General features: G+C 42.0%; 1 protein-coding gene across 1 annotated transcript; it reads right to left on the minus strand.

Annotated features, from left to right (window-relative positions):
- Nucleotides 1–532: 532 nt before the first annotated feature.
- ism1 (isthmin 1) lies at nucleotides 533–13,956 on the minus strand. The gene is made up of 6 exons (XM_028469649.1): nucleotides 13,243–13,956; nucleotides 5,330–5,548; nucleotides 4,277–4,529; nucleotides 2,585–2,728; nucleotides 2,384–2,473; nucleotides 533–1,708 (listed from the first exon to the last, which is right to left on the minus strand). Exons 1-6 carry the CDS (start codon nucleotides 13,600–13,602, stop codon nucleotides 1,191–1,193), a joined length of 1,584 nt encoding a protein of 527 aa, XP_028325450.1. The 5' UTR covers nucleotides 13,603–13,956; the 3' UTR covers nucleotides 533–1,190.
- Nucleotides 13,957–13,993: the final 37 nt, after the last annotated feature.

Genomic DNA, 13,993 nt, shown 5'->3' on the forward strand with positions numbered 1-13,993 from the left:
CTCCCTTGACACCATTTTTTTTCTTGTTTGTTCCCAGTATTCTCTGTGATGTCACTTCACTCCATGAGACATTACATTTCAGAATAATTTGGATCTTCCCCTGTAAGCCACAAAATAAACATCCACCATTGTGTTGTAACCACTTTCAGTCCATGAAAACACCAGAAATAGGCTGGGAAGTCACTTTGGCAGAGTTTTTTGGGGGTAAACACAATAAATCACAGTAAAAATGAAGTCAATACACCTCTATGCATCCATCTACAGCAGGGGTTCTCAACTGGTCTCACACTGGGACCCACATGTAGCCACGGTCATTAAACCAACCACTTTTTTTTTTTTTTTTAATTCAACTAACCGAATTTAGTTTTTCAAAAATAGCTGTTGAAAACACACATATGTAATCTTTTTTAAATCATAAATGTATATATTTTCCTGTGTAACATGCATTTCACAGCATGTCTGTCAAAAGAAAAGTTTCTTTCAAAATAAAAGACAATTTGAGAGACATTAAGTTTTTTTTTTTTTTGACCAGCTGTCCGCAACCCACCCAGTACAGGTCCGCGACCCACTTCTGGGTCCCGACCCACCAGTTGAGAATAGCTGATCTACAGGACTCCCTATCCCACAATGCAATGCGCAATGCCAATCCGAAAATATCAATAAACGTAGTTTCAAAACAAATGTTTGCGCATCAATTTCAAGCTTTTAACTCTTTTTTCAAGCAAATTATCTTTCATTTATTGATCTATTAGGCCTACTCTATGGATTTTTCTGATGAAATACATTTAGTTTCCAGCAGCTTTAATCTAACTGGTGATTTCTTCAGGAGCAAATCTTTATCTTTAATAAAAAAAAATATCTCTTCCTTTTTGACCTAAAGAAGGAAATATGATGATCGGCAACAAAGCAATCTGAGAAATGTCAAAGTCAGACAAACGTTTCTATGTATGTGTGTGTGTGTGTGTGTGTGTGTGTGTGTGTGTGTGTTATGTATTGAATGAGTGTCCTTTTAGAAAGTTTCAAAAGTTCCATGTGACTCTTGGAGTTTTTTCTCTTGGTTCAAAAGAGTAGCCAGTCTCTCCCTAGAGCCGAAAAGTCCAGGTTTTATTTTTTAAATGGTTTCAGCACCATTTTTGAGGCTTAGCAGGATATTGTAACAGTGTGTTTGAGTCGATTCACTGTGAAACAGGCTAGAATTCTCTTGCTTCCTCAAACTGTTTGTAGTAGTCCTCATCCTGTGGGTTGTCTGGACACTTTTGCCCATTGTTTGGTGGCCTGGCTTCATTGTAGCGGCTCCAGTCTCCTTTACAGATTATCCATGGCAAGATGTCGACCTTGTAGTGAAGGTCTGCAGAGAACTCTGTGCTAATTAGGTTGGGAGTTCCGACCCCTTTGCCTCGAGTGATGAGCTTCAAGTTGTCATCGTAGCAGCAGTGCTGCGCTGCCAGTGTGGTGGACTCCAAGGTCAGCATGGAACGGATGCAGTAACGGGCTGTGGGCTTATAGATCTCCAGCTTTTCCTTCGGCCCACTTGCATCCTTCCAACGGAATTCTCGTCGTGTGGGGGCGTCGTGTACGGCCGCTGTGCTGTACGCTACCTCGGTTGGGTAAGAGCAAGGGCAGCTTGGAAGGTCGTTGGCCACCTTGGTCATGTACTTCTTCAAGAAATCACTCTTGCAGTTCATCCATCTCTCACAGCTGTCTGTGTCTGGAAGAAATAAAACATTTTTTTTTAATGCTTCAGGTTTGTAACCACCAGGGTGACAGAAGCTGGGTTTCCATTATCCTTGGAAATGCTCAATATCAAAATAGCGCAATAAAAACTGTTAATGGAAACACCTGAATTTTGAAAAAGAAAATACTCAAATATCGCTAAAAGGTTTTTATGCTTTCTTGAGGAGGAATTTCAGAAGTTTCGATATTGAAATGTATCGCAAAAGCTCTATGGAAATACTTTCTCTGCAAATACACATCCCAGAATGCGACGTACCTGGTCACATGACCACTTCTCTCCAAGAAAACATGGTGTAGAAAAAAGAAGAGACTGAGAAATTTCTAAATATTATACTTTAAAATTATTATTGCCACATTAGACAGCAACAACAAAGGAATACGGAGTGTTATAAGGAGGTTTGGAGTGTAAATTATACTTTGTCAACATTTAGAAACAATAATAATATAATAATAATAATAATACAAAAATCTGTAATGGAAACACAGCTATTGTGTGATTACAAATTTATTTGTATTAACAACTGACATAAAACATTATTCTAAAGAGGCTTATTGAGCTTTTTATGCATGTTACCCTATAGTGGACAACAGCTGCCTTTGTAGTGGGAGAACATGTGAATAAAGAATCAAAAGATAAGACAAATCTTACCAACACCAAAGAGCTCTGTGGCATTGAACTCATCCGTTCCGGCTAATAGGCTCACTTCAGTGGCTGCTGTCTTGAAGGCATCTTCAATCCCTTTTAGAAAGATGAACAGATCGGAGTGATCATCAGCAGAACATGACTAACTCAAGCCAGAGAGAAGAAATCATGCCCCACTATAGTGGATTTATGTCCTATGTCTCTTACCCGGGCAGTTGGGCATGTCACATGTTCTTGACTCTGTGGCTGTGCAGGCGTAACCACAAGATCTGGTCCTCTTCTGGTTTCCGTTTCCACATGTGACACTGCACACTGACCAGTTACTCCAGTCTCCATCTCCATCTACATAGTCTTGATTCAGAGAAAAAACACAACTTTTTTAGTGTTGGCCACATGTTGAACTTCCTCAGACCTGTAAGCATGCACTACTAATGAAATGGGGACTTAAAATATGAAGACAGCAGAGGTTAGTGTCAGTGCGTCCCATTAAGAAAATAACATTAAGGATTTCTCAAGCCAAAAAAAACCCCTCTAAAGATGCCTATCACAACCAAGCGCTTAACCCTGACTCTCTTCCCTCGTGCATAAAATGGGTCTTCATTCTGTAAAATCCAATTGAAGTATCCAAAAAGTCTTGCTGTCAATGGTAATGAACAGGTGCACCAAGAGGGCAAACAACTACAGTCAAGCAGAACCGTTGAAACGGTTTGGATCGCTTTGGTAGAGGGATTCTTAAACAGCTCTGTTGCCCTTTATTTAAACCTGTGGATGAGTTCATGGGATTTAAAGTGTTTCCAAAATACACATGTGGTAAAGATTCACTGTGTAAGTAAAGTTCAGGTTCAGTTGATGAAGTAAGTGGCAATAATTGCAACTTACAACAAGACTCATTCATGAAACTGTCACGAATGTCGCAAAATCTATTCACTTGGGTATTGTGGGCAAAATACAACTTCTTCCCTCTACCCGACATTGCCTTCATCAATGAAAACTATTAATGTGAGCTGATTGGGATGGAAGTATTTCTGGCCTAGCTCCAGCCCTTCCTATGCACCCCCTGCTGCCATCTGCCCCTCATTACGAGCAGTCGGGATAAGTCAAATAGCCATCTAGACCCGCTTTCAGGAAATATAATGGAAGGAAGCAAGTGGGAGCTAAAACCACGTTTAGAAATATTAGATAATAACGAGGCCATAAATGAGACACAGTAATGGAAGAACTCATCGTTATGATTATCCAGTTTAAAACCAAGCCTTTAATGAAAATATATAGCTTTGCCCTTGCCCTTCAGCATGGTAGCAAATATAGAATGACTGACCAAAAGCTTGAAGCTAGCTTCCTTTTTTTAAGTAGGAAACATCTAAAACTCAACTACTCAAGTGCAAATGGGTAAAGTGTCACTTTCCAGTGCACACACATTCCTGTTGAACCGTGCTGGTTTAGGCATGCTACAACATGGTCCGCACACGTACAGTATGACAGTGGGAGTGGATTCTTCTACAGCAGATATACTGTATCTGAAGGGTTACAGTTGCATGGTGCACTGGGAATTGTGTAGAAGACCAAGAGTTTGTCTGATCCCAGTTCTGTCGCTGAACTTTGATGTACCTTGGCATATAAACTGTGTCCCATAGCTAGCTCCACTACACAGAGGTATCCAACTCATAAAAGAGTGTTAAAGGCTTCAATCAGAGGCTCCAAAAAGCTTGCCTGAGATGACTGCACTTATTATGGTGACAGCTTAAATCAGCGAATCTGCAAATTACAGATTCCACATCAGACTACGGGCATCTGTGGAAAATGCAGGGAAGCAGCACCAAAATGAGAGCCTGTGGATGCAGCTCTATATTCTGCGTCTGTTTCTTTGCAAACACAGTCACACCCTCCTGTCATACTCACCATATTCAGTTTGAGGTTTACTTCCTCTTCTGTCCCAGTCAGCTGGTGGCCTAAGGAAGTTGCTGTCCTCTGTGTTGCCTGCATAAGAAAGATCGTGGTCCCCTGTTGAATGAGTTGAGGAAGACGAGCGCGATGTGGATGTGTGAGGCCACCAGTTTCTCCAGTTAGGGGAAGCCCAGTTGGTCTTGGTTTCTTTTCGTAGGCCTTTTTCTGGTTCTTGTCCTTCAAGCCCATCCACTACTTCAATGGTCACCTGTGGGAAGAAGAATTGTTTTAATGAGATTGAAATAGAAAAGTCATGGATTGATGGGGTGCTGTGGAGTGGCACCATCTGATACCCATGATCGACAACACATATTACACCCCCACCTTCCTGTTCTGTCCAAACACATGTGCCTCCCAGATGAGGGAGGGAACACCACCCCTGCCCCGCAGTCACCCTCCCACCTCTTGGGCTTTCTCCACCTAAACACAGGGTTCAAAGGGCTACTCAGCCTCCTCCAGACCATGAAAGCCAGATGAATCTCAGGATCAAAGACACCCCCCCTTCTCCCCTCCCTTTACCCACACCCTCACGCCCTTGCTCAATTGGTTGCCCTGCTCTCTTCCCACATCTTGAGATGTTAATACACTTTGTTCATGCTTGATTTTAGCAGTGATGCCCACAGAAATGAGAACCCCCCACCCCCATTTTGCAGGATTAAACAGAGAATGATTTAAACATGGCAGCAGTAACTCAACCATCTGCACCACTGGCCTAGCCCCACATTTATTAAAGCTGCCATCACTCAGTTTGCACATGAGTCAGTTAGTCACAAAGTATTGCCTTTTAGTCATCATGTATGATTGGCACAAGGCCCCAGTGTAATTGTGAGGCCAGGAAGTGTGAAAGGGGACAGGAAGAAGAGGGAAGGAAAAAGGGGGTAGTGATGTGCACCAAACTGTTACTCTTCTTCCTGTCTGCCCTTTCTGTCCTCTGTGCTTGGCTAACCATGTCTTAAGCAATCAAAGGCATCAAAGTTTCCCGGCAGGTGTAGAGACACACATGATCACCTGTATGTTGGGGTTCTGTCCATTGATGTCAGCTTTGGAGAGGTCGGGGAAATTGTGCAGATCTAGGAGGAAAGCTCCAGGGCCGTCTCTGTGCACATTACTGCCTTGCGCCCAGGGTAGGGTTGCGGGCCGGTGGCCGAACCTCTGTTCTTTGCCTGAGCGCCGATCTCCAGGGACCAGATGGGCAGAGGAGCTGCTTTTTGCATTTATATTGTTCTGCTGTGAAGAGAAAAAAAGCAATATTTACTTGCTGTTAAATGAATGAATTTCCTTTATCGTCTTTAGTGTGAGTATTGAAACAACTACAGACACTGCACTGACAGCACACTCAGCAACATCAGATTGATCTCCTTTGCTGACAGAGGTTCACGTGGCCTTGACCTCTGTCATAAATCCCACAGACAGTAGTCTTTTTACGACTTGGGGCTCAGAAAGAAGGAGCCACTAGAATTGTGTGACAAAACATCACGCTGTGTTCTATGCATCTGTCTGTTCCCACCAAAATATAATCAGTGTTCAACCAACGTCACAGCTCGACTCTATACTTTTCCATTTTTAACTGACGGACTCCAATTTCCCCATAGTGAAATAATACAGGCGTATATAGCATGTTCTGGAAAATTGATGGTTTTCCATGCACTGGAGCTAAACAGAGAAACCAAAGCAAACATTGCAAAAATATTTACATCTGCCTGCTTGTAGGACATAAAAAACATCTCCTGACAAGAGGACAGCTGAGGCACATGTCCCATTTAAGGTATGCACAGAAGAAACAATTACTCCTCATTTGCACGGACAGCCATAAGTAGTCAGCAATCATCTGTATTGGAGTGGCAGAAAGTAAGATCAAAGCAAGCCATCAATCACAGTCCTTGTTTTCTTTCCCCATGTCCCATTTCTTCCTCTGCACTGTTTTTGTGGCCTGGCAGAAGCCTGAGAATATGGCAGCAGGGTTCTATGGGTTGCGGTGGTCGGTCACAGACAAAGTGTCAGCATAACCACACAGTGGTGAGTATAAAAGCCCCCAGTGGAGTTGTTTGCGTCCAGCTAAGGTGTTCTCTAGGGCAATGTTAGGCACTGTAAATAGAACTGCACAGCAAGAGAGGAGGGATTATAAATGGATATGAAACTTGTATTCAGCTGCAGAGCGAGCAGCAACCTTGCAGAAACCATTCTGCTTCCCTTGATTTTCCCTGATTAACACCAGATTTAGTAATGCACTGAATTTGAAATAACTTGCCCTTTGCATTGTTTAATTAACCCCCCCCCAAAAAAACACTTGATTAAGAACATGTTTGGAAATGTGAGAAAAAAAAGTCAAACTATTTGGCTAACACTGCAAACAATATGACACTTTTACTACAGGATGTGTTTTAACACAAATCATGTGGAGGATCAAACAGTTTTCTGAAGTAAATATCCTTTAAAAAAAATAAATCCCAAACCACATATGTGATGTCTAAAAGCAAACAATCAGAGCTCAGCGACAGGGACAAAGTACCAGAACAGAAGAGTTCATCAGCTCTGGAGTTTTCATGTGAACACAGAGTTCTTTTGTTTCTGCCACACCTCCTGTGATTTGGAGATGGCCGTGTGATAACGCACTTTACCTCAGACAAATGACTCTACCCTGACCCCCAAACAGAGAATGTAACACTTAGTAAAGATGTGTTTTGTTTTTTGGTTTGGTTTGTTCTTTCCCCATCATTGTGAGCCTATAGGTTCTACATTAACTGTTACTAATATTCTTAAACAGGAGTATAGGTTAGACACATAGGCTAGATAAAAGGATCCTCTACTATTTTTACAAATAAAAAAAAACCTTGAAAAGCCCTTATTAGAAGAAATGTGCAGCCCATTTAGCCCATTGTTTTCTATTGGAGAGAATTAAGCATTCAGCCTTTAAAAATCTCTAAAAAAAAAATCAGGAAACGTTAAAGGTGCCGATGTAAACCTCTTTGTTTACTGAAAGAGGATAAACTAAATCTGTGACCTGAAGAAATCTGTGACCGCACGGGGCAACAGTTCCAGAAAAGCAGAGAAGAAGAGCTCTCCTAAGGGTCCTTGCTCTCCCTTAAACAACAGATAGTGGTTAATGAACCTCAGAACATGCTCTATGTTGAATATGATGTCAAATGTGCATTTCTCAGCATTTAACACTGTTCTCTAAGTGATCACAAAATTCAATTGTCTTGGAATATGATGTGTTACACACAGCAGAGAGAGCATTTCATCTAACACAAAGTGAACCATAGTTTAATAAATAAGGGGTCAAAGTGTGTTATTGTCTTATTTGTAGAACATGTACGCAAATTATTCTGCCTTTTTGAGGTGGTCTCACAACACAGCGAGCAAAAAGACAAAAGGGTCTTTTCTGTGTGGAGTTTGCATGTTCTCCCTGTCTCTGAAATGTCAAAATTCATGCTTATAGGAATGAATGGGTGTGACTTAAAAAAAACAGGTAAAGTTACTGGATGAATGAATGACTTTATGATGTATTTTTTTCTTAGCTCTTCTTTCCAGTTCATCACTGGATGATATCACAGAGAAGTACAAGTTAGGAGACTTGAACCTACAATATCTGCACTGACACGTATAGCCGCCTAACATAGACTTAGGCCTGATTCTCAAAAAGATTGTTGGAAGTAGTGGTTAGCGGCAAATTGGGGTAAAAGCAGGGAACGTGTAACCTGGCAAGAGCCAGATTGATGTGTAGCCCTCCCTCTAACTCTAGTTCTCCACATCGATCTAGATCTGTGTCTGGCGAATCCTTTCAGAATTAGGGAGGAACATGAACAGAATGCTTGAACTTGATTGGGCAAGCACCTGTCCACCACGATTTGTTTTAACCAACCACACGCTAACAAATGATGATGTCGTCATCGGCATGCGCAGCAGAGACGCTGCTACGACAACAAGGCTCTGCTGGTGAAAACTTTATTTTGGGGTAGTAATGCTGGGGTCATTATGTCATTGAGTGGCTTTTGCTGTTTTTGCAATGAAAGTATGCGAGTTAAGGGCACGTTAACCTTCCTCCTGCGTCGATATCTTTCTACTTTGATTTGTAGCTATGCTAATAGCAATAACCCAGCTAGTTCCTCTCCCCGCAACTGCGCATGCACCAGTTTTGCTTCGGAGATTCTGCCTTCGTCACACCCGGACATCCTGCCCTAAACCACAACACTGCCTCATGATTGGTTCTAACCGTTTTGGTTCGGATTCAAAAGGCAAAGGCGGGAACAATACAAGATGGATTCTGGAGTTTCTGAACACCAGGAGAATCAATCTTGCAGGCAAGGTTAGGGAACGTGTTGGTTTTAGACAATTTTGATCTGCTGATTCCAAATATCTATGTTCCCAAGCTGATTTTAAAGTTCTTCATGCTCAAATGTACCGTTTAAATTTGCTTATGGACATGCTTAGCTTAGAGATGATTTCATGTTCATGCCAACAACTGTGCAAAACCTTTCGGAATACTCAACTACAATGTACAGCACTATGCAGGTGTAAAAAACGGAGTGATACCAGTGAACAACTTGTCTGCATGAACACAAATGAATAATTTCATTGACAAGTATTGTTAATTTCATCGATGATTATCTTTGCGGGGATATGTGCTCCGCAGAGTTTTTTCTGTATTGTAATGTAACAAACTTTAAGGACATCTCAAATTGTGCTCACTAAATTTTGACCTAATAAACTGACATTTTCACAATCTAAATATCACCTGTTTGTTTGTAAAATGATAAAAGATTGGCCAAAAGCTGCTGTTTTGGCAGCAATTTTGATTTTTAACTTAAGAGATATAGGGTTCAAGTTACAGCTTGGAAACATTTATATTCTGAATCAGCATACCTAAATTCACCTAATAAGCTTGGTTCCCCACTTTTACCCCAAAATGCTTCACCTTTTTGAGAATCGGGCCAAGTCTAACAGAAGCAGTTTGGACATGGGAAAATAAGAACATCTCAGATCTTGTAGGAGAAGAAACTGTTTTTGCTACATCACATTGCTGAGGCTTTAAGTGATTTTGTCAAAGTTTCCGCAAACAATTGTAAGAGTGTTGTAAATCCCAGTTTGTAAATTCCTGATAATGGCAGCATGAACACCGCTCTGTCATTATCGAAGGACTCTCGAGTTTGAGACCAAAGTTAATGGGAAGAAGATGTTGTTGTGTCTTATGTAACACAGACTACGACGAAGGCCAGGAAAGTTGGCGTTCTTATCAGTGATGACCGTCTGCTTTGTGATCCTCATCTCTCATGGGAGATTCTCTTTAACACTGACAGTTTTAATTTGGAGATCAAAAGTCAAACGCAGAGTTGGGTTCATGTCGTGGCCTCCCAGGATGCCTTACCCTCCCACTGACAACCAAAAACCATGAATGAACACTTGAACACACAAACCACCCCCTTTCCCTCCTCACAGCATCTCTGCTTCTTTTCCCGCTTCCCCCTTTCTTCAGAGGGCTGCTTAAAGGGGCATGACTCCATTTTCTATTGGGAGCCACCCGGGGGTCCTTGCTTAGGGGAGGGCTGGCAGGAAATGAAGGCAGTCCACATTGTGCCAGATGCTTTTTAGCACCTCACTACTTGTAGTTGGAGAACAAACGTATCCTTCACCTGTCACGTGTTACAGTGGCTAAAGCCAAATGTTTGTTTTCCCACAAAAACTGGGAATTATCTAGTTGATAATAATCCATTTGTTTGATTTTGATGGCGGTGCCACAGTGACTGACCTGTCCTCATGGTCCTCTTACTATAATGAGACATGCACCAAAGGTTTCATTCTTCCCTCTTCAGGTGCACAAAGCTGCATCCTGTCGTTTGTGTGTCGCTGAATGACATTTCAAATATGACACCTCGGAATAACAATACACCCCCTGGCCCATGACAAGCACAGCTGAAAGATGACATCACCATCTTCAGTGAAAGGTTAGTGAAGCGGATCTGCACAAAGTCAGAGCATTCAGGGGTGGGACGGACAACTATTCAAGGCCGGTGCAGGGTTTTTAAGTAGAGGTAATTGAAAGACAAAGAGGATGTTGACATTGGAAGTAAAGGTGTGTATTTTGTCTTGTGTTTTTTTTTTTTTAACTTTGATTCCTCAGGAGAAACACCCTGTAGCTTCTCATCCTGCTCATCTGACCCAACATTTGGCTGCGTGACAAAGATTCAATAAATTCCTGGAATTTTTCCTCGGCTTTGCATGGCCCAACATCTAACAAAGCACGGGCTAGCAATGCATATAAACAGGTCAGACTGTGACAGCGGTACCTCCTCGCTATCACAAACTCATTCCAATAGTTCACCTGAAGCCATAATAAAGCACGTATGAAACAGATCAGTCAGCATCAACGCCAGGGAGAGGAAGATGAAAGTCTTTCAGTAGCGTGCTAAATATACACATCAAAAAGCAGCTGAAGGATGCTTTACACTCCCTGAAAAAGCCTGTTGATCCCAGACCTGTCTTAACCCTTGGGTCGGGATTTGAGGCTCAACTGGGAGTCCGTGTGCTTTATGCTGATGTTAAAATGGCCAGTTAAACCATTAAATCTGCCTACGGTGGTGTCAAGTTGACAAACGTCTCCCCAGTGAACTTTTGGGAAGCGGGGCACGATCTTGAACGGCGTCATTCAAAAGCCGACTCCTTTCACAATGATCAATACGCTTTGTGGGGAAGTGTGACGCAGGACGGAGAAACGAGAATCATTGTGAGTCAAAAAGGGAGAATTAAACATTAATCACAATGTCTCTGCGGAATGGCAGCACTGACACACCCAGGGGTTCAGCTGGGCCTGAGATGACAGTGATAAGCACATGTTGACAGAGAAGGGCCTACAGCTACTATTTAACCCCTGACAATAGGGCTGTGTGTGTGTGTGCATGTCGTCTTCTGTGGCTCCCCTCTGGTCCCGGGGGACACCTATGGGTCAACACTGAACCAAGACAAACAGATTGATGGATAAGATAAGATAAAGACTCATTGACACAAAGCTTGTGCTGCATTCTGATTCAAACATATATTGATATATATTTCCATCCTGTATATCAAGCACTGCTTTACTTGTGGCTTACAAAGCACCCAGATCCTTGTGGACATCTGGAACAGGTTTACTTAATGTTCCCAGGATCAGACACAAGAGAGCCGCAGCAGCTTTTAGCTCCAGTGCTCCCAAACCTGTGGAACAAACTTCCAGAGTATTTGAGGTCAGCGCAAACTGTCACTTCACTAAAGCGTTCAGATAATAGTATATACAAGGTTACAGTCATTTGTAGCTCCTGTTGTAATGTTTGTCTAGCGTCTCTTTGAGTTAATCTCACTTACTTTTGTTATATTAGGAGTGCATTTAAGATAGGTGTGATGTTTTAGTAGCCGGACTTGACGACCAGAGGACGGCTTTGTGATTATATTATAACCCTTTATTCTTCTACAGGTAAAAAGATCAGATATTCAGAATTCATTAAATAAGATTTCAGTCCTGCGTGTTTTTTCTTTCTACATTGATTGAGTGATCAGCTCTGCAGAAGGCGTGATAAATAATGAGATACGATTCGCAATCAAGTGAGCAGTGGGATGAATAAAACAGGCAGAACAGCAGCCCTTGAGGACTTGAATGGTGGATAGATGGATAGAAGAATGGATGGATGTCTTAAACTAGGCCTGGGAAATATATCGAGATTCAAGATATATTGAAATTTATATTTTGCCGATGTAGAAAATTAGAATATTGCCTGAAACAATATATTTTAATTTTATAGCTATTTTTTTTTTTGGTTAAAATACTTGTTTTAGGAGTCGCTGCTTTTGCTACTTGTCAAAACAGCATGAAAAGCCCAGTTGAGTGGATCACTGAGTGCGTACTAACCCAGACCTATCGCTAAACAAGCCACACTAACAGAACTCACTCACACATGCTGTCCACTACAGAAAAAAAAAGCCAAAAGTTGCAATGCATGCCACTAAATCTAATTTATCGTAGGCTAATTGTATAAAAACATTTTTCAATCTTCCTCCAATGATGGACACTTGATGACAGATATGAGTAGACTGAGGTATAGGCCACGGGTTCTCGTGAGATACAGGGATATTTTATGAACACTTTCAGCCCATTTTTAAGCTTTTTTCTACAGCTACACAAAACTTGCCATATTTGAACCTATTTTCATTACTTTTTCTTGCTACATTTTTGCTCCTTTCAATGCATTTTTGCAACATTTCAGCAACTCCTCCATCAAATTCCAATGCGTTTCATGCACATTTTTATCACTTTGAAGACATTTTCAGCACTTATAAACCATTCCCACCATTTTTCCCACCTAATGTCACATAGGTTGACCCATTATTGTCACTTTTAACCTATTGTAATGATATTTCATGCTTATTTTTTTTTTGCCAATTTTTTTTACCATATTCACTGTTGGTCATGTCCATTATTTGCCAGTTTAAACTAATTGTTCCTGCACTTTTAAACCAATGTTGACACTTTCAACCCTTTTTACCACTTTTTCTGTTTGCATTAATTTGTGACTTTTAACCCATTTCTGTGTTTTTTTGGGGTTTTTTTTTAAAATCCCATTATACCACTTTTTCCCACCAGTTTTGGTCACTTTTTAAACCCATTTTATTTCTGAGGATTTACATCTTTAAGATAACTATATGCTGTGGTGCAAATAATAATAAACTTCCTGGATAACAGTGTTTATTATTCAGATAAATAAAGAAATAAGGTGATCACATATTCATATAACAATGGATCATTTTGCAGACTCTACGGATGGCTCTCTCCTTTATTCCTCCTTATAGATGACCCTGTCTCTACATGACAGTTCTTCAGCGTTCATGTCTGTGTTCAAACACCTTCAGGTACAGTGGGGGGGGGGGGGGGGGGGGGGGTCTACACTGTGTCTCACCTCTCTGAGCGCTGCGTCCTGATCCAGGCTCACAGTGGCATTGCCTTGGCGCAGCGGGTTGCTGTGCAGCACAGTGATGTGCAGGGTGAGCAGCAGAAGTCCCAGCAGAAGCAGCAGCTCGGCCACCAGCCGCACCATCCTCCTGACGCGGCCGCTCTTCGGGGTGAGGACAACAGCTCCACCCGGTGCAGAGACTCCTATCTCTGGATCCGCGGGGGGCGAGGACCCGCAACACCACTTCGGAGCCACTTCGGGAATCAGACTTGCAAAAGTGAAGGGAAACGGATCGCGGCTGTGAATGTGTGCGCGCTGTGAGGCTTCTCCAGATGAGAGCAGATGTTTCCAGCTGTTGGAGCGCATGCAGCGCGCGCGCGCACGCGTTAACTCTCCAAAAGTTGCGGCTCTGTTGCCCACATTGTCCGCCTCACTCAGCGCTTCTTCTCACCTCAGCTTTATCCACGTTTCTCCCTTTGTCCACAATCCAAGTGTTCCAGCTCATGATCCAATGATACAAGTGAAGAAGAGGAAAAAAAGCAAACAAAAACAAGCACAGGTAAAGGAAAATTAAAAAAAACAAAAACCAAAGACTAAAGGCGTGGTTTCTCTGCTTCTAAAAATCTAAAAAGTGTTTGTGATCCCACAGATTTAAGGCTGTGTTCTGCTGCTGGAGAGTCAGACCATGTTAGTTAAACTAAAGCAGCACCAACACACGCTGTTCCTGTGCGCACTGGATGTGGCTTTATAGCCCGCA

Source organism: Gouania willdenowi, chromosome 15 (assembly GCF_900634775.1).
Source record: "Gouania willdenowi chromosome 15, fGouWil2.1, whole genome shotgun sequence".
Taxonomy (NCBI): Eukaryota; Metazoa; Chordata; class Actinopteri; order Blenniiformes; family Gobiesocidae; genus Gouania; species Gouania willdenowi.